Source organism: Mastomys coucha, unplaced genomic scaffold (assembly GCF_008632895.1).
Source record: "Mastomys coucha isolate ucsf_1 unplaced genomic scaffold, UCSF_Mcou_1 pScaffold20, whole genome shotgun sequence".
Lineage (NCBI taxonomy): Eukaryota > Metazoa > Chordata > Mammalia > Rodentia > Muridae > Mastomys > Mastomys coucha.
In genome coordinates this window covers 51553166-51573318 of record NW_022196903.1, presented here as the reverse complement: position 1 = coordinate 51573318, position 20153 = coordinate 51553166, and the positions used below count along the sequence as shown (strand labels likewise).

The window sequence follows — 20153 nt, the reverse complement described above, 5'->3', positions numbered from 1 at the left end:
TTGGATCCCTAATCTATTGTCTTTTGAAGTCAACTGAAGCTATCTAGCAACACATTTGCCCGACTCTTATTGTTGGTGAGAATTTGTTAATTGTGGCAAATTCCTGCTCAGCAAATGAGGTGGACCTTATCTTACTTCTATGATACCTAGGGTGTGGGAAAGGGTCCCCGTGTGGGACCCAGCTCTGGTCTTTGTGGATCTCCAGCATATGTCTGGCTAAGCATGATCATTTTTAGATGTTTGGAAAACCCAAGGACATATGGTGTGGGGACATAATGTGAGCCTTCTGGGTCCCAAGTCCTCTTGTGCCCCGGTTTCCTTTTCAGTCAGTTGAGACTTAGCTATAGGATCCTTGAGATTTCTTCCACCTTCACAAACACTGGAGTCCGATGCACTTGACAAACTCAAAATTAAAGGAGCTGGGCCAGCGGCTGGATATAGATTGTTCAAATTAGGTTGTAAATTGCACATCGTAGGGCTTTCGTGTAGGGCTTTGTGCTCACCCACAAATGAGTTACGTTGGTAATTATCTTCTGGTCAGGGACTGCTGAGAAGTACCACTATCAGGGCTTTGAGTTAGTTCTGGGGACAAATGTGGGAGGAAGTGGGCGTGGCAATCGCTCTACTTCCTTGTTTGGAGTAAACTTGGGCGTCTCAGGGCTGAGGTATTGGCTTCTCCATCTTTTGATGTACTCTGGGCGAGCTCTCCACTCTGTCAGAGAGAACATACCTAGAAGAAGCACGACTTCAATTCCCGCCATTCCCTCGGGGTCCCCCAACCTTCCCCAACCTCCAGAGAGCGGAGCGCGAAGGGGCGCGGCAGCCCGGGCCAGCCCAGAGCTACACGGAGCTTCTTCGCTAGTCCCCCTGCCGTCGCAGCTGCTGCGGCTCGGGATGGAGCAGTGGCGGGGACTCAGGGGCTTCACTAGGAGCCTTGGTTGTTAGCTCCCAGGTCTGAGTGCCTGCAGCCGGCGTGAGCAGCTTGTACCTAGCGCGGGTCTGCAGTGACAGAGCAGCAGAGGGAGGCTGGGCGCGGGATCAAGCCAGGACCCTGGACGCAGGAGTCATGACGGACACCAGCCACAAGAAGGAGGGCTTCAAGAAATGTAGGAGTGCCACTTTCAGCATCGACGGGTACAGCTTCACCATCGGTGAGAACTTTGCACCCGGGGCCGTTCCTGGCGTCCTCGCATACGGTGGCGGTGACAGTGGCGGTGGCGGTGGCAGATTCTAAGCGGGGAGGGGTTGGGCACGGAAATCTGGGTTGGAGGGTGCTGGCTGGAGGGAGCTCCTGGAAATCGTGACCTGCCGGCAGCGGGGGAGCCGGGATGTGGCTTGTCCCTGCTACTCTATTGCTTTAGCTGACATCTCGCTGAAATTGGTTTTCAATTACACTGATTTTCTCGCTGAGGTTTCCTTAACAAGTCTAGAAGAGGGTGGATGGATAGAGACGAATGGAGACAGATTAAGGTGATAAGAACTAGGAGGAAGAAGAGTCAGAAAGGACCGAAGGAAGTAGATAGACACAGAAACAAAGAGTAACTGAGATCTAGGCACAGACCACCAAGTCAGTAGTTCAGGGACTGCAATAGGAAGACAAAAGCTGAAAGGAGACGAGAGCTCCAGGGAGACCTAAGGCAAGGACCATTTAGAGTCCCTAACTTCCAGAGGCAGGGTTCAGGCAGGCAGGGAGGGAATTATGTATCTTGCCACTGGAAAGTTTCAAAAAACCCAACCAAACAAAAAACAAAAAACAAAACAAAACCAAACCAAAACACAAACAAAACCAAAAACCAACCCGGAGTATGTTATTTCTGCTCTTCTTCTGCTTCAAACTGTTCACCAGGAGCAAAAGGAGGGACAGAGGGCCTGGGAGTATTCTCAGATTTCTGACCATGGAGTTAACTCACTTTTGAAGAGGTCTGTCCTCTATAGTTTTACAGTTCCTGCTGTTTTGAAATGACTTGTCAAGGCCTGGCATCTTCATATTCTTGGGAGATGAGGCCACCTGGGAGGTGGAGACAGGTATGGGGCAGCTTCATTTTGGAATGCCAGCTTTGGCTAGCAGCAGGCCTGAAGCAGTTACACAGGTGGTCTTCCCAAGTTCTTATCTGAGAGATCCCTCAAGCAACCACAGAGTTCAGTCTTAACCCCACAATACCCTTGAGAATGAGGGTATACCCTATTTGGCTTTTGGCTGTACTTGCCTGGAGGTATAGTATAGCGCTGGCGCTGTATCAGTGATGAGGGAATAGTCTCTGGGTTACTTGTGCTTCTAATGAAGTGGTCCAGGGTTTGTGGAAGATACACTGTATCACACACTTTCCCCAGGTTGTTCCTGCAGCCAAGGATGCCATTCCCCTAAGTGAGCATGGAGAAATCATGCCTACCCTTCATTTGTTTGCTTCCCTCCTCCACTCTCCATCCTGCTGGAAAGCTATCCTCAGGAGTTCACCCCCAGAGCTGACCAGCCTAGAATCAGCTGGTGGTAGCCTGTGGGTAGTCCTCAGGGGACAAGGGATTTTTACTTTTCACTCTCTAGAGGCAATAGTCTGTGCTCAGAGAAGGTGCTTAGAAATGAACTAAAAGCTCCAAGGTCAAAACTGTCCATTTAAAGGTCAGGAGAATTTTAATTTTCTTGACTTCAGTAGAAAAACTTTCGAAAGTAAGTTTTAAATTTTACCTGGTAGTTCCCCATCAGACCTTATACTCCAAAAACATTTGTCTCCCTAAGATGTAGGAACTTAGTGTGGTCTTCCTCCACCCCCACTCCTTCCCTTCCTGTTAGGGGAGATGGTCTGGCAGAGCCCAGTCATTTCGTGGTTAGAAGGTCCTCTGTGCACATGGTTCTCTCTGAGATGAGAGCTGCAAACGTGGTTCCTATTACTGAGCTTTCCACTCTTCCCGTCTTCTTATCTGTCGTCCTCCCCTGTCAACAAATGCTTATTGAATTTTACTCTATTAAATGATATGATTTAGCACAGTGTCTGCCACATGACAAAAATTCAATAAACAGTAATTGTTGTACTCATTCAAGACATTAAACTAATTTATGAGGAGTTTATGAAGACATGTAGACTCAGGACCTATATTTGGGGATTTTGCACACTTGGGATTACCTGCCCTGTCCACAAGAATGTGTTATAAGTAATTAAATAGAAATAAAAAATAAAGATAAAATAAACATTAAAATAATTTTTTTTTAGATTTTTAGACCAATATATTTTAGAAAATACAGATATTTAAAAGATAAAAGCAATTTACCCATTTTATCATTCGCTGCTAAATGTTAATATTCCCAGTTTATACTTTCTAATATTTTTTACATAGGAACAGTTTTATCATAGTATTTGAAAATTTTATATTTAATAATATATTAGTTTTTCTTCCTGCTCTATGAGAAGTATCCCCTTAACCAATCTCCTAGTGTGGGCTACTTAAGCTCTCACTTTTCACCATTATAGACAATGATTAAAAACAAAACTCTTGAGGATACCTCGGAATTCTTACCTCATTATAAGGTGATCTATTTAAACATAAGCGTTTTCTATATAATAATTGTAGTATGCAAAATACTGAAGGAATAAATAAATAATCTCATTTGCCATATGAATGTTATTTGTAACAAGTCCAGTTTTGTTTAGGAATGCTTTTTTAAGGTTAAGTTTTGAGCAGTGCAATTGCTTGATTCAATTGCTTGCATAATGTTAGGGACTTTGAAATGTTTTGCTCAACCACTGTCTGGAGAGCGTTACTACTTAATGTGCCCACCATTAGGGTGTCAGAGTCTTCAGATGCTGCCATGAGTGCTGGGCACCATAACTTTAAAAGCTTTTCACCTGAGATGTGAAATGTGGCACCTCAATTCAACAAGTTTTAGTATTTTGTAAAATTGCTTTCTCATTTTCCTTGACTGTCTAACCTTGGAGAAGTCATCACTTATTAATTTCTAAAAACTATAAATTTATGTAGTATATGTTAGTTATACCCATCATATAATTGTCATTATATGTTAATTACTTTGGTATACCATATGTTAATCACATAATAATGATATAATTGATATGAATTAATATATCATGTATGTGTGCATTTTCATACATGCTTGAAAGCCTTTCAAGTACATTTTGTCAGATACGTTACATGTATTTTTTTTTTCATGCAAGACCTTTTCCCTTACAATATCATTATACAGCAGTCAGGACAGATGCTGAAATGCTGCTGGTTCACCTTGTGCTCCAGCAGGAATGATCAGAACCCCACCCCCAATACCATGTAGGAGAGACTCCTGAATAAGTCCTGATGGTCCCAGATGCCTTTTCTTAGGCATCTGACCTTCTATCATGGGAACCACTTCTTCTTCCAATCTATTCATTAGTAAAACTTTTGAGTCAATTTTTTCTGCTTAAGGAGTTCATAGGGAACCTAAAGATGCAAAAGGTCCTTCTAGGAAAGCCTATGGTGACGTGGGAATTTTGGGGTCATTATAGATGGGAGACCTGGGCCACCTCTGTGACAATGTTGTGAACACCCCCTGCTCCTGGAAGATCCTTGCCCTCTCGTTAGGGAAGGAATACTTCCCTTCTGGTTCTCACTGGACCTATGGCTCTCTTAGGAAATACCTCAGGGGAATCTGGACAGACATAGCACTTTTAGGAGTGGCTTGCCTGGGGCCAGAATCTATGGATGGTGTCCTGGTTAGAGTTTTGGCAACTTAATAGAAGCTAGGGTTCTCTGAGAAGAGGAGAACCACTATTGAGAAAATGCCCCTAACAGATTGGCCCATTGGCCAATCTGTAGAATATTTTCTTTATTAATTATTGATGTAGGAAGTTCATCTCAGTAGGGGTGGTGCCACTCCTGGGTGGGTGGTCCTGAGTGGTATAAAGGAGCAGATTGAGCAAGCCACAGAAACAAGCCAGTAATCAAGGTTCCTTTGTGGCTTCTGCTTCAGTTTCTGCCCCTAGGTTCCTGCTCTATTTGATGGCATGCCTTGAGAGTCTTTAGTGACGGGCTGTTACTTGGAAGTATAAGACGAAACACCCACATCTCCAGTTGCTTTTGGTCAGGGTGTTTTATTATAGCTATAGAAACCCCAAGGAAGACTGTGAAGAGAGGCCAGAAGAGTTGAATATTCTGTGGCAAAGGACACTCCTGCAAAGTAAAAGCTGGTCTTAAAACACCAGTTAACATTGTAACACTCCCATGGAGCAAGTTTCAGAGGGCTGGATTCCTAGAGTTCCTGACCTGGGAACTGATGCAAAACTGACTGCAAATGGGTTCTGGGTAGACAGAGTAGCTGTGGGGGTAGCCAAGGCTCTTCACTGGTACTTCATTCTTCACTTGACACACTCTATCACTTTTCACAATTCTGAAAGGCAGCTTGTATTGTCCCAGTTGTAAAAGAGAAAAAGAAAAGAGGTGATTTTCTAGAAGTCACATAGGAAGGAACAAGGTTGACCACTCCCACCAGGCTCTCTGCACACCATGCCACCTTCCACAGTGTCTATGTCTCAGGGAAAATGGCTTTGCGTTCTCTTCTATGATTTACTATGATGGTATGGATGTGTGTTTAAGAAGACTGGACAAGTCAACACTGGCATTTGTAGAAAGCACTACCAATCCTCCTTCTACCTGACGGGCACAATTAAGCCTGTGACTGAAGCCAGTGACGAACATGATTAACTGTAACTGGAGGCCATGTGCAGAAGTCCATGTGTGGTTGGCTCTGTTACGGCACTTCGGAGTTAGCCGTACGGCACTTCGGAGTGAGCATTTGAGTGTGAAAGGAATGGGAACGTGTGTGGTGGAGCAGGATCTTATTTATTTGGACAGATTTTTCTTGTCTTCTGTTGTTTGGGTTTCTTTTGGAGTTGGTGTTAAGTGGATTTATAGATCCTCACTCTCTCCCACAATGCAAACAGACCCTTATTCCTGTGAGAGAGCTTTGTCTGAAGAAATACAGAGGCACTATTTTTGTTAAATCACCCAGGGCGGCCTACTTGATCCATACCCACAGCTCCTTCTTCAGAAGAGAAATGGTGGTTTCTCCTATAGTGTCAGAAGGAACTGGCAGAAGTGGAGGTAGGTGGATGTGAAGTTGGAGGGCATGTATCAAAGAAGCTGCTTCTATCAAAGATAGTGACAGGAAAATTATAATTGAGAACTGAAGTGTAGTCCACAGCAGCTGCTGCTGGACCCCAAGCCCTTTGTCTCTTTCCTTGCATTGTTCTTTAGGAAAAAAAAAAAAGCAAAGGAGTTCTTAGATCACGATCTGTGTCCCACCTTCAGATGGTGGGGCCTGTGAGCCAGAGCTGAGGGTGTGAGGTCTGCTGGTAGATTCCCCTCTCAAGAGGGACAAAGGGCAGCAGGTCACCAGGGTGACTTGGCTGCCAAAACTGGGAGTGGATATTTCACTCCTGCATGGGTGGAGAGACTCTCCCCCCTCGTATGCGCATGTGCCTTAGCCTTGTACATTGCGTGCAGTCCAGGTCTTTTTGTCTACTTTCTAACAAAGTATGTGTGTGTGTGTGTTTGTGTGTGTGTGTGTGTTTGTGTGTGTGTGTGTGTGTGTGTGTGTGTGTGTGTGTGTCTAATCCATCCCAGAACCTTTGGGCTGGTCTTGTAAGCATCACTGGGGGAAAGACCCCAGGAAAGTTAGAAAGTAAAATGCAGAAGCAATTCATCCACAAGGTATACATTCTAAGATTCTCAAAGGAAACTCAAACTTGGGGCTACTCCTGGATCCTAGGTATACGTTTTCTTTGAAAAAATTCCTTTTCATTTGTTCATGTCCAGTTTCTTGAGTTCTTCATATATTTTAGATACTATCCCTCTGTCAGTGTAGCATTAGTGAAAATCTTTTCTCATTCCATGTGCTTCCATTTTGTCCTGTTGACAGTATCCTTTGTTTTACAGAAGCTTTTCAGTTTTGTGGGCTGCGTTGTCCAGCCTTAATGTGATACTGTGTGCTAGGTCTTACTGTAGCTTGTTATGCCATGTTTGGTTGATGTCCCTGGGAGACCTGCTCTTTTTTGAGGGGAGGAGGGTGTGTGGATCTGGGGGAGAAAGGAAAAGTGGCGGGGGCTGCAGGAGAGGCTGGAGGATGGAGGGAGGGGAAATTGTGGTTGGGATGTAATATATGAAAGAATATAAAAATAAAAACAAAAAAATTATTTTTTAAGATTATAATTTACCCCCTTTCTTTTTCCCTCCGTACCCTCCCATATGCCTCTCCTTCCTCTTTTTCAAATTCATGGCCTCTTTTTCTCATTAGTTGTTGTTATGTGTGTGCATTTGTGTGTGTGTGTGTGTGTGTGTGTGTGTGTGTATTTATACACATATGCCTGAAATATATAAATACAACCTTCTCAGTCTGTGTGATGTTACTTGTATGTATGCTTTCAGGGCTGGCCATTTGGTACTAGGTAATCAATTGGTGAGCGGGGAAGACTATTTCTCCTACTAGCAGCATTCCCTAGCTGCCTGCAGTTCCTTGTGTAGGGTTGAGGCCTCGTGGACTTTCTCTCACCCACTTTAGCATGGTGTTCGCCTTGACAGTTCACGTTTAGGCAGTCACATTGGTAGGGCTTTATGGGAGTAGCTTCTGAGATTAGTAGGAGACACCTCCTCATAGAAGATTCCCTGCTCTTCTGGCTTTTCAGTCTTTACATGGCTCTTGCACAAGCATCCCTGAGCCTTAGGTACACAATTTCTGTCATAGATTGATCAATTGAATCTGGGATCCATATCTCTGCATTTTGATTGGCTGTGTTTGTTGTAATGGTATCCATCTGTTGCAAAATAAGTTTTTGAGCTATTTCTTAGCCATCCTCTTTTCTTCTTTTGAGAACTCCCTGTTTGAACAGGTTCTTTGTTTTTTAGTTCTTTATAAATTCTGAATAATAAGTCTCTGTCAGATGTCTATTTAGTGACAATTCTATGGGCTTCCTCTCACCACACCGGGGCTGAGCCTTTGCTGCACCTTTGTCTTGTGGGAACTTGTGTTCACTTCTAGCATTTTCAGTGTTTTCTGTTCAGGTCTTTGATCCATTTGGAGTTAGTTTTTATATAATATGGTAGATATGAGACTAAGATATGGGAGATACCTTTCTCCATGTTGGACATCCAGTTTTCCCCAGCACCATTTGTTGAAGATCTTGCCTTTTCCTCAGTGGATGTTTTTGACTCTTTGTCAAATAGTAAATGATTTGAGTTACATGTAATGATGCTTGGACCTTCAGTTTTGTTCCATTGGTCTACATAACTGTTTTTGTGCTTGTACCATATTGTTTTCCTTGCTAAGGCTCTATGTTATGTCTGGAAAGCTGGAATGGTAATCCTCCAGTACTATTCTTTTTGCTAAGCTTTGCTTTGGCTATCTGGGGTCTTTTATGCTTCCAAATGAATTTTAGGATATTTCTTTCTGTTTCTGTGAAGAAGAGACAGGGATTTAAATTGGGATTGTATTTAATCTGTAAACAACTTTTTGTAAGATGGTCATTTTCACAATTTACTTCTATCTATTCATGGGTATGTCTTTCCATTTTCTGGTGTCTTTATCTCTTTTTTTCAGAGGTTCAATGTTTTCCTTGTAGAGGTCACTTGTTTCCTTGATTAGGTTTTTTCCTAGATATTTTATTTTCATTATGACCATTTTGAGTGGGACTGTGTTATATTCATCTCTCTGTGTTTGATGTTGGTGTATAAAAAACCAACTGATTCTGGCAACTTGATTCTGTGTCCTGCCACGTTGATGAATATGTGTATTGTTTCTAGAAGTTTTTTGGTAGTTTTTTTTTGGAGGGGTTGTGAAATCTCTAATGTATAGTGTCACTATATCTGCAAACAGGGATACTTTGATTTCTTCTTTGCCATTCATATCCCTTTAGTTTCCTGTCTCGTGCCTCATTGCTCCAGCCAGTACTTTGAACACTATGTTGAAGAGGAGTTGGGATAGTGTGAATCCTTGTCTCATTCCTGCCTTTAGGAGAATTCTTTTAGCCTTTCTCCATTTGGGATGATGTTAACTGTGGCTTTATCACAGATATCTCCTTATTTAACACAGGAGAAAACTGAGGCTCCGAAGGGTGAAGAGACTTGTCTAGAGTTTTACCTCTTAGCTGAATATTTGCATTGCTCTGAGGCTTTAAACCAGACAAAAGCCAGCCTGCCCTTCCTTTCTCCCTCCGTCTCTCACTTACTCCCTTTCTCCCTCACAGACAGGTGATTCAGTGAGAAAAGAAACAGTTTCTTCCTGGCCCAGAGTAATTCATGGGTCAGTCCGGAGCAGGCCACCTCCAGGAGGCTAGAGGAGCAGACAGCCACACGGAGGAAGAAAAGTTCTCTTAAAAATGGACAAACATCCAAGGAGAGTGTAATGGTTCATACTGATGGTCAACCTGAGAGAATGGATAGTCTCCTCTGGTCTTGGCTGTGATGGATTATCTAGACTAGCTTAACTGTGGTGGGAAGACCCACTCTGCATGTAGGCAGCACTGTCCCCTGGCATTTCATACTAATTAAAAAGAAAAATGGAAGCTGAGGAGAGAATTCACCTCTATCTGCTTCCTGGCTATAGATGCATAGGGAACAGTTGTTTCAAGTACCAGCCACTACGCTTCTCCACCAGGATGGACTGTATCTTTAAACTATGAGCCAAAATGAACCCTGCTTCCCTTTAGAGCCTTGGGTCAGGCATCTTGTTACAGCAATGAACAAAGTAACTAATGCAGAGAGAGGTAACCAGGACTGGTGGGGCACAGATGAGGGTGGGACCATTTCATTTTTAAGTTGGAAGGCTTTTTATTATTATTTTAATATGTGCACGGCATTTATGTAGTGCCTGTGGAAGCCTGAAGAGGGTGTTGGATACCCTAGAATTGGAGTTGTAAGACTGTGGGCCTCCACATGGGTGCTGAGAATCCAAGTTGGGTCCTCTAGAAGAGCAGACAGGCCTCTTGACTGATGAGCCATCTCTCTAGTCCCAGAAAAACAGACTGATAAAATAAAGTATTTTAATTTCTAAAGCTTCAGTCAAGCAAGAAGAATAAGCTCTGGAGACCTGCTGTTCAATATTGTACATATTGTAGCTCATCAGGTTTTCCCAGTGTTGAGGATTAAAAACAGAGCCTTGTACTAGTCACATGGATGCTATGCCACTGAGATGTAGCCTCAGGCACATGGACATCATTCCACTGAGATTAACCTCAGCTCCCAACTGTTTCTTATTCATAACATGAAAATACTAACAGTCAGCTCTGGGTCCTCTTTGATCAGACACTCATATAAAACGTTTCTTGAAAAGTCTTGGTATTGAAATTGGCATTTTCCTCCAAAAGGCATTCAGCTTGGTGCACATGGGTATTGATGTCCTCCTCCTATTCTCTATCTGCTGGATTCCTGGAGAGTGTCCAAGAACTCCCGTCGCCTCAACCACTTAACCACCTTTGAAGATATGTCACTTGTGATAGTTTTGCAAAGTGAGACCTTAGTTGCCAGGCCAGCAGTGGTGATCTTGCCTATGTTGGGATGCCAGGTGGAGCAGGAAGTGCTGAAGATGTGCTCTAGATGTAGCCCCGGGCGCCTTTGGCTCTTGACCTCAGGCCCATCATGGGTAATGAAGATGATGGCCACTTCTCTGTTTTGCTGTTGAGAGGATAACACAGGGCTAGCCATGAGGGAACCAAGCTTGGTCCCTGTGTCTGGTTGTGGAAGGTTGTTGGTTCTGATGATGGAGAAACTCTGAAGCAGGAAGGAGGCAAGACTCTCAGACTCATATGTGTCTCCTTCTGGGGATGGTGCTCCCCACAGCTGTCTCCCAAGCCCCAAGGCAGCCACTTATGTCAAGTGCTAGGAAGGCTGTGAGGCAGATTACCACTCAGGCCAGGGATCTGCAGGCCTGGTTCTCCCCAGCCAAATGCTTCCAGCTGGTTTTGGGTAATTGGTGCCAGCTGCTTTGGGGAGAGCTCCTTGGCACTTCCTGGGCTGTTGGCAGGTGGGCTCTGGATTGTTAGCCAGAGCTTGGCCTGAGAGCCAGTTCTTCCCCAAGGGGCCCAGGTGGCTTGGAGGCAGCACTGCTGGGAGATGGTTTTCACTTGGTGGAGGGCAGTAGCTGTTGGATGATGGCCCAAACCACTCAAGGATCTGTCCATGAGAATCAGGCCACACATGCTGCTGCTGAGTTTGCTTGAGAGCAAATTATGTTGATTCTCTGACTCCTATTTTTGCTTCTCCAACTGGCCGTGCTTTTTCTCCTTGGTACACGGCAGAGGGACTCAGGAAGGATTCCAGAGATGCTATTCAAGAAAGAGACGGAGTGATCTCCTGTTCTGGATTAGTGACCACAGCACAGGAGAGGGCTCTTTAGAGGTAGTCCTACTTAGTTCCCCAAGCTAAAAGCAGAGAGCTGGAGGAGTGACCTCCCCAAAGTCAGACTAGTAAGTAGGGGTTGAGGACAGCTTCCATTCTGGGTTGGAATGCTCTAGTGGACATGCTGAGTTGTATATCTTGTTATTCAAATATCTTGGCTGTTAGAGACCATTTGAAAACTATTATATCATAAAAGGATCAAAAAAAACTAGTCCTACATTTTTAGAGAAACCCAAAGTTGAACTACTCAGCTCTTGTAGTCAGCACTTATGAAAGTCAGTTTTCCTTTTGTTTGTTTTGAATTTCTCAGTCTCGTTTCCTTGTTAAGGAGGAAGGATGCTGTCTACATATGCTATGACATACCCCAGTAAGGCGACCACTGTTAATGCTTAAGAGCCTAGCTCCTTTTCCCTCCCCTCTTCTCTCCTTACTTCATTCCAAATCTGGAGGAATTTCTGTGGGGTTCTCTGTTATCATTGAGAGTGGGGCCCTCTAGTCCTCTGAAGCTTTTGCTCTCAGTGTGGCCCCTGGAGAAAGCTAATGTTGCCTTACTTGCACTTTGGAACCAAATAACCCAAATCAAATGGTAGGTTTTAGGCAGTGGTGGGAAAGGGAATGGATTTCTATTTTAAAGTCATTAGTTTAGAATTTCCCAGAGAGCCCCACTGTGTCTAGTGACTCCTGATTCTTTAATGGTTGGAAGTTACTTTAGATTTTAAATTTTTTATCAAGCTAATTAGTATTGAAGGGGACCCCAGCATCCAGTGGGAAACAGAGCCTGTGGTGTTTAGAGCCAAGCATGCTCCTAACCATCTGCAGGGCCCCAGAGAAACCCGCCTTTCTAAAATGGGCATTTTCTTCCTCATTCAGATCATTTATGAAGCCCATTGTTTGAGAGTATCTTAGTCCAGCTGTATAGGACCATAAACCTGGACTATTTTGAGGTAACTGTACAGTTGTTATGCAAGATTCTATCCCGTGAGGCCCTGTAAAAGCACAGCTCCATTATAAAGGGGTGTGTGTGTGTGTGTGTGTGTGTGTGTGTGTGTGTGTTAGCTGGGTAAGGAAATCTGTGTCATTGTTGCCTCCTGAAGTAGGTGGGCCCTGAGTACTCCTCAGGAAGCGGATGCTTAGGGAGATGGCCAAGTGAATCTTGTCCTCACAGTTCTGAACATTAGGTTGTTTGAACCAGAGACCCAGTAGGCACCCTAGCTTTCTTGTTCTGTGTCTGATGTGCTACTTCATCCAGTTATATTCGGGTACTGTAGATTTTTTGATTTGTCAGTCTCAAAGCCTCTAATAGCTTCTCCTTTACTTGCCATTCAGATCAAGTCTACCCTCCTAGGTAGAGTTTGCCAGCTTTCCAAGATCCTTGCTTGTGTCCAGGCCCACACTTTATAGTGCCCCTCTCTGGCCATGATTTGTAATTGCTCACTGAGCCAGTCTTTTTAAGGAGTTCCTACCACATACCAGCTATCCTGGTAGCTGCCATGGATACAGTATGATAAAAGATTTAGCTCTGACTTGGAATTTACTGTCCAGTGTGGTCTATGGATACCTGTGTGCTGCTGTGTGATGTGCAGGTCTGGGTGTCATGTGGGATATAGCACTGAGCGACGAACATATCTGTGGATTGCGGTAGACTTACAGTCTATGCAGAGGCCTTGGGACTGGAGAGTAGGGATGACCTGTTGGGTTGGTAGTAGAGGCCTATGGGTCAGGAAGAGGTTGGAGAGGTTAGCAGAAGTCTGACTAAAGGCCTCTTTGGTAAATATTTTTTCAAGAGCAATGAAAGTCAACAAACCATTTAAAGGGGGAAGTGATTAAGACCAGAGTTTTGTTTATAAACATGTACTTTCTCCGTGCTCCATAGAGAATCAGTGAGTGTTTCTTGAACAGTCTTGCTATCACATAATATCCAGCTCTTCCCTTGTGTTAAGATTCCCCCTTTTATATCTGGGCTTTCCTGTATCCTTCTGAACATTAATTCCCTTTTAGAACAATCTTATAGGCTCTCAGTTCAGTAGGTGGTCCACTTTCCTAACTACTTAGTTCATTTTTTAAAATAAAATGAAGATAGCATTATAAATTTCGTTGGCTGTAAAAATTATCCATATTAATTTTACAAACTCAGAAAAAAGAAAACCTCATTATCCAGAGATAACCTCTGCTAATATCCTATTCTAGATTCAAGTATTCTAGATTCTAGTGATTATAGAACTTATCCAATGGGCCCAGCTATTTCCAGTTTGGAGCTTTTATGAACAATACTGCTGTATTCATTCATGTTTAAGATGTGTGGACCTCTGTATCTAGTTTCTTCGGTCAATCTATAGGAGTAGAGTTTCTGGGCTTTACAGTAAATTCACACGTAACTTTTGGGAGCTACCAAAGCAACTGTATCATTTTGTAATACTACCAGCAATATCAGAGTTCTCCAACTGAGTTTTGTAGAACTAGGAATCAGCTACATCTCAAGCGCTTGCAGGGATGGTGCTGTGGGGTATCAGCCATCAGCTCCACGTTACAGTTAAACAGTGGGGCCAGTTCTTCAGGAAGACCTTGGGGATGACTTTGCTGTGAAGCCTTGTTTAGGAATCACCTGAGCTAAGAGGTTGGGAACAGGGTGGGAAAGGAGAACTGTTGGGAACATTCTGGGCTGGTGAGGGGTATACCAATAACAGTAATATCATAGCTTCATAATAGGAGTATGGAGAAAGATGAAGACATCACAGTAGGGGGTAGGGGAGAGGGAAAGGAAGAAAGGGTATGGCACAGAGAGAATGAATATACAAAACCTAAAAATGTAGTTCTACAAGAATTTTGGGTTTCACATGTGTTTGGATCATTTTTATGTCTGCTTCTCTAACTCTTTCTAGATCTACCCCCCCACTTTCATACCTATTTAACTTTGTGTTCTTTTTTATTTTAATACCCTTCAAGTTCAATTTATGCTACTCAAATATTCTTGAATGTGTGCCCTTCCACTGCAACATGGTCCGCTGACTAGGGCCTATACTCTTTGAGGAAGCTGTCTCTCCCTCTCCTAGCTGCTAATGTTGCTGTTTGCTCTACTGCTAGGGTGGGATTGTGTGCCCAAATCCTTTCTCCATGCTAGAATTTGATCTACCTTGGGTCTTTATAGGCTATATCATGTGAGTTCACATGTGAAGCTGCCCTGTTGTGTCCAAATATTTTCTTGTACTTGTCCACTGCCTTTGGATCATTCTCTTTCTGCCTCTTCTTCTGCTATGATCCCTGATCCTTGAGAGGAGGATGCTGATACATGTGTTCCCTTTAGGGATGAGCATTATTGAGCCTCTGTGTTAGTCACTGTCTATTGCAAATAGATGAGGGCTGAGTAATGCATTGATGCATTGGTCTAGTTACTTAATCCTAAGTGGTTAGGATTTGGTTTAACACTATATACATTTAGCATCACAATAGTAGTGGTTTCTCCTGTAGGACCTATGTCCTGTTTATCCTCAGGTTTGTGGTCTAATATTGGTAACAAAGATGGGGGTTCATCTTGTGGATCAGGGCTGAAAGCCAATCAGACAATGGTTATTCCTATGATATTTGTGTTACTATTCCACCAATGGGCATGTCTTGCCACGTCTGTCATTGCTGTGTTACTATTCTACCAATGGACATGTCTTGCCACGTCTGTCATTTCTGTAGCTTAACGGTCTCACTGATGGTTGTTTTTCTCCTCTGGTAGCTGCATAGCACCTTCCAGCATTAGGAAAGCTGTCCAGTGGAGAAAGCATCCGGTTCTCCATGTTCCATGACTTAAGTATGCAGCATCTTCAACAATAGGGTCTCTTACCATCATGTTCTGAGAGGCAACCAAGTGCAGTGTCAATAGCCTGTAATATTTGGGGGTTTAATGGTACCTCACTGGATAATAATGAGGTCACCCATCACTGGTACTGGGGTTTTTATTTGCAGGAAAAATTTGGGAGTTCAAATTTCATAAGGCACCATATAATTCACTAATATACCCATCTAATTTTTCCATAAAGATTTTCTGAGAGAGCTTTTTGTTTGAGCCCTAGGCACAAGTTTTCAACAAACCTCATTATTATTCTCAGTTTACAGGTATGGGAGTTTAGACTCATGAGATTCAGTAATAGGGCTGGGACTTGAAACCCTTTCTGTCTATTCACCTCCCCTGTAACATTTTGCCTGTCTCTATGTAGGGTTCTGTCCTGGTCCTGTGTGACTAGGGTCTTGGGACTTTGTACTCCTTGCAGGAGAATTCATTATACATTCCGATATTGCAGCAGATTCTCTACTGGGTTGTACAGTCATTGTCGTTTGCCCTTCTCTCCAGTATATTAGAGGCATATTAGATTTTCTTTAATGGAAACACTATCTAAATGTGCTGTAGACATGCAATGTAAGATGTCTTAGTTAAATACCCTGAGGCTTTAGTGTATTGCAGCTTTAGTAAATGCCCTGTGCTTCTTGTTTCCTTGTCTCTGTTGATTAAAGTGTATTTACTGATGGCTGGAACTTGACATCTCTTGCTGACTGTCAGTCTGAGCTTTATAGAGTGCAAGGTTGGGGGCCCCTGAATCAGGCCTTGGAGTTCCTTGGCAGGGCTGTTTTCTGAGCTGGATGTGTGATGAGGGGAAACTTGTGGTAATTACTGAGCAGATGCCCTTAATGAGGTCTCTGCTGGATTTCCAGCTGGCATCAAGAGGTCTGCATTGGGACAGGAATACCGAAGTCACTGGATGATTCTGTGACGTCACATCCTTCCCTGTTGTCATAGCAGCTATAATCATCCTACTGAAAGAGTCCCTCAGGGTGCTGGCAAGCCACATCTTTTTTCCACTTATGGGAACCACGGTGCTTCCTTGCACAGTGAGGAGAGAGCTAGCATGCCAGAGCTCTTTAAAAGAAAGAAAGCTTATTTTCACTGCATCATTATAACCATTCCTATTGTTCTAACAATGTTTATGCTGCTGCAGGAAAAAAATTATAAAGACTGTCAGGGAAGATACAAGATCTGACCCACAATATCAAAATGTGACCATTTTCTTAAACATCTTCCTGAACAAAAATGTTTTTAAATGAACATGTACATTGATAATTATTTTTCCAAATGTACTATCATTACTATGTTGTTGTTTACTTTTGTCTTCACAAACAATTTGCATATCAGTGTTCTGAGAGTTGCTAAGGTATGGTGGTTTGTGTAGATTCTGTACCACAGGGTGCTTAAATCCTTCTGCTTTCCAGGAGTCACCAATAATGTTGCAGGACATATCGTGGTCTCATCATCTCCACATCCTTATGAAATCCTTTTACCTTCAGATAAAAATTCCTAAAGTTTCTGGGTGGTGAGAGTTGAGTCAATGCTATTGAGTTATATTATAGGAGCATATTTTCTTTGAATTACACATTTTATGCCATCTTCCTCTCCAGGGTTGTACCACTTGATAATTCTCTATATAAGGCACATTTTCCTATTTATGTTATGAATGTTGAATTTTAACTTTTAAAAAATTAACAATTAGTTTTGTGACATAAACCTATTTTTATAATGTACCAACTGATGATTTGTGTTTCTTTTATAAATAGCACATTTCTTTTCATAGAATGTTTTAATTTTATTAATATTTTCATTTTTTCTTTGAGAATTTTATACAAAACATTTTGATCACATTCATTTCCTTCCTTCTACTCTTCCCAGATCCTCTCTCACCTTTCTATCCACCCAACTTAATGTTCTCTCTTTCAAAAAATAAAATAAAATAAAACAACAAAAACCCAACCCTAAGCCTCAAAACACAGAGTCCAATTCGTGTTGCCCTGGGCTACACAGAGTCCAACCTGTGTAGTTGACAGGTACAGTGACATTCATTGAGGGAAACTGATTTCTCCTCTCCCAGTAGGTACTGTGAATCACTCTTGGCTAGGGGTGGAACTTTGTGGTTTCTCCTCCATCCTGGTATTTTTTTTTCTGGCTTTAGCTTGTGCAGGTCTATGCATGCTGTCACAGTCTCTGTAAGTCAATATGTGTGTCTGTCCTCTTGTACATGGGAAATGCTGTTTTTTTGAAGTTGAAATCTTTTCTCTTCCTCTTATGCATCAATCCCTGAGCCTTGAAGGGATCAATTAGTGTATATATATCTCACACATATATAACATTTTATATTTATGTTCATATATATCTATGTAATATGCAAAATAATACAATTATAATATATTATAACATATTATAATATAATATATGTTTTTATTATGTGTAAATTATATGCTAGTTGTTTGAAAATTTGCTACATGTTTTGACCATTTTTAACCTTCCCTGAACTCCTCCCAGATCTATATTCTCTTCTTTCCTCACCCTGCTTTGTGTCTTTTTAAGAAAATTATTTTAAAAAGTCATCAAGTGTAATTGTGCTGTCCAAATTCTTTCTTGGACATGTGGCTTTCCCCCGGAGAGTGGTTGACTTTACCAGGGATTTTACTCTAAAAGAAAAATTACTCCACCTCCCGGCAGCTATCAGTTACCAATAGCTCCATGGCTAGGGCTGAAATTTCAAGCCAATTCCCCTCTCTGTGCTGGGATTTGGTCTGGCTTGGACTTGCATAGGTGGTGTGAATGCTTTTACCAGCTCTATGAACTCACATGTGCAGCTGCCCTGCTCTGTCTAGAACCCACTGTTTCCTCGGAGTCATCCATCCCCTCTGGCTCTTACAATCTTTCTAACCCATCTTCCCCAGTGATCTTCGAGCTATGAGAAGAGTAAGTGTGGTAGATGTGTTCCCTATAGGGCTGGGCTTCCTTCAGCCTTTTGTTTCCTGCACCATAGCCAGTTGTAGGTCTCTGTGTGAATCACCATCTCCCACAAATAGAGGCTTCTCCAGTGAGGGTTGAGAAGCACTTATCTACGGGTATAGCAGTGAGTCATTAGGAGTTGGCTCCTCGAGAGTTAATAAATAGTATATAACTGGTCTGTTAATTTTGTAAAGTTGAACCTGTTTTACCATGTGTTGATTTATCATTCGAATTGTTTTTTTTTTTAGGAATGGTACATGTCTTTTTACTTTGGTTCTTTTCTTCTTTTGAGATGGGAATTTTCTGTGAGCCCCAGACTGTCCTCAGTCTTGTAATGTGCTGCTTTAGCATTGCATGCTGGCATTGCAGGCCTGCTCCACCATATCCAACAGAAAATAGTACATTTTGCTCATAGCAGTTTTTCATTTGGTGTACTTTTTTTTCTGATTTACATAAATGTCTTGGTGTGTGTGTGTGTATGTGTGTGTGTGTGTGTGTGTGTGTTAGGAACTGGTTCTAGAGCCCAGGTTGGCATCGAATTTGTGACACTCTTAGCTCAGCCTCCTGAATTCTAGGGTTTCAGGTGAGTGTCTCCATGTCAGGATACAACATGACATTCATATGTATTAAGGCTATTAAACTGGTGATAGTTTGTAGAATGCAATTTAGCTTTGTTTTATGCCCAGATGCTCAGGTTCAGATATTTTTAAAATTCATGTTAATTTCTTAGAAACCTATATTGACAAGATGATGATAAGACTCATCATTGGCTGGAGAAATGACTAAGTAAAAAGTCATGGCTATCCTGGGACCATGAGAAGTTGACTTTGTATCCCAGAAACCACATAAAAGCTGGACATGGTGGAGTGAGTATAAATCAAGGGCTAGGATGGGGTCAGAATCAGGCAGGTCCCTGGAGCGTGTTAGCTGATTGGTAAGCTCTGGGGTCAGTGGAAGACCATGTCTCAAAAATCAAGGTAAAGAATGATAGAGGATGATGCCTGATGTTAGTATCTGGCTTCCACATACATGTGCACATGCATGCACACTTACAAACATGTATACAGACATTGTATACACACAAAATGAAAAATAAAAATATAAAAGAAAATACACATGAACATTTTTCAAGTACTCTATTTATTTTTTTAAAGGATTTTATTTAAGTATGTGAGTACGCTGTCATGTCTTCAGACACACCAGAAGAGGGCATCGGTTTCATTATAGATGATTGTGAGCCACCATGTGGTTGCTGGGAATTGAACTCAGGACCTCTGGAAGAGCAGCCAGTGCTCTTAACCACTGAGCCATCTCTCCAGCTCCCCAAGTACTTTATTTTTTAATGTTGAAATCTTTGAGATAAATTTACCTTGTAATGAGATAGAGATTTAAATTGTTCATCCCAATTTATTTCTTTTTTCTGCAGGGCTTTAAAGCACTGACATGATAATAAAGTTGAACTCATTCACACAGGGGCCAGTTCTGTTCATGTCTAAGAAAGTCTTTTTTTATGCTCTTTTATGTGATGCTACAGGAAGGAAAGCAAGAAAAGGGAGGAAGGGGAGGACTGGTGGAGAGGATCAAATATATGATGTGGTGAAGGAAGTTAACTTTGTAAAAGTCCACACTGTATGTAATGAATATATGCCAATAAAACTTCATATATCCCTAAGAGTAAGAGTTTACAGCTTCCTAGTTTCTTTAGTTCTAAGTATTTATTTATAAGCATTCTAGTGCTAGCAAAAATTTTATTGAATTTTTTCATTTAAAGACATTATGATTTAAATTTTAGTGTAAACATATTCTAATCTAGGTTAATTATACAGAGCACAGACTAGCGGTTATATAGTACCATCATCCACATCATTCTCTACCATGTTGACTGTTTGAGCTCATGGAAATTACTTGCTTATTAGAGATTTCTGTTGTATTTTTTTCTAAAATTTCTCATTATATTTCAGTTTTTAGTTTTATGTATAGTTTGGTGCAC

General features: G+C 42.1%; 1 protein-coding gene across 3 annotated transcripts in view; it reads left to right on the top strand.

Annotated features, from left to right (window-relative positions):
- The first annotated feature begins 659 nt into the window (after window positions 1–659).
- The window catches only part of Pde1c (phosphodiesterase 1C), a 454206-nt gene continuing 434712 nt past the window's right edge, over window positions 660–20153 (top strand). Inside the window, exon 1 of one of the 3 annotated variants that reach the window (XM_031382002.1) lies at window positions 660–1151. In XM_031382002.1, the coding sequence (XP_031237862.1) occupies window positions 1067–1151 (85 nt within the window). In that variant the 5' untranslated portion in view covers window positions 660–1066. The remainder of the gene's footprint in view (window positions 1152–20153) is intronic. The other 2 variants (XM_031382003.1, XM_031382006.1) reach the window with 2 other exon arrangements.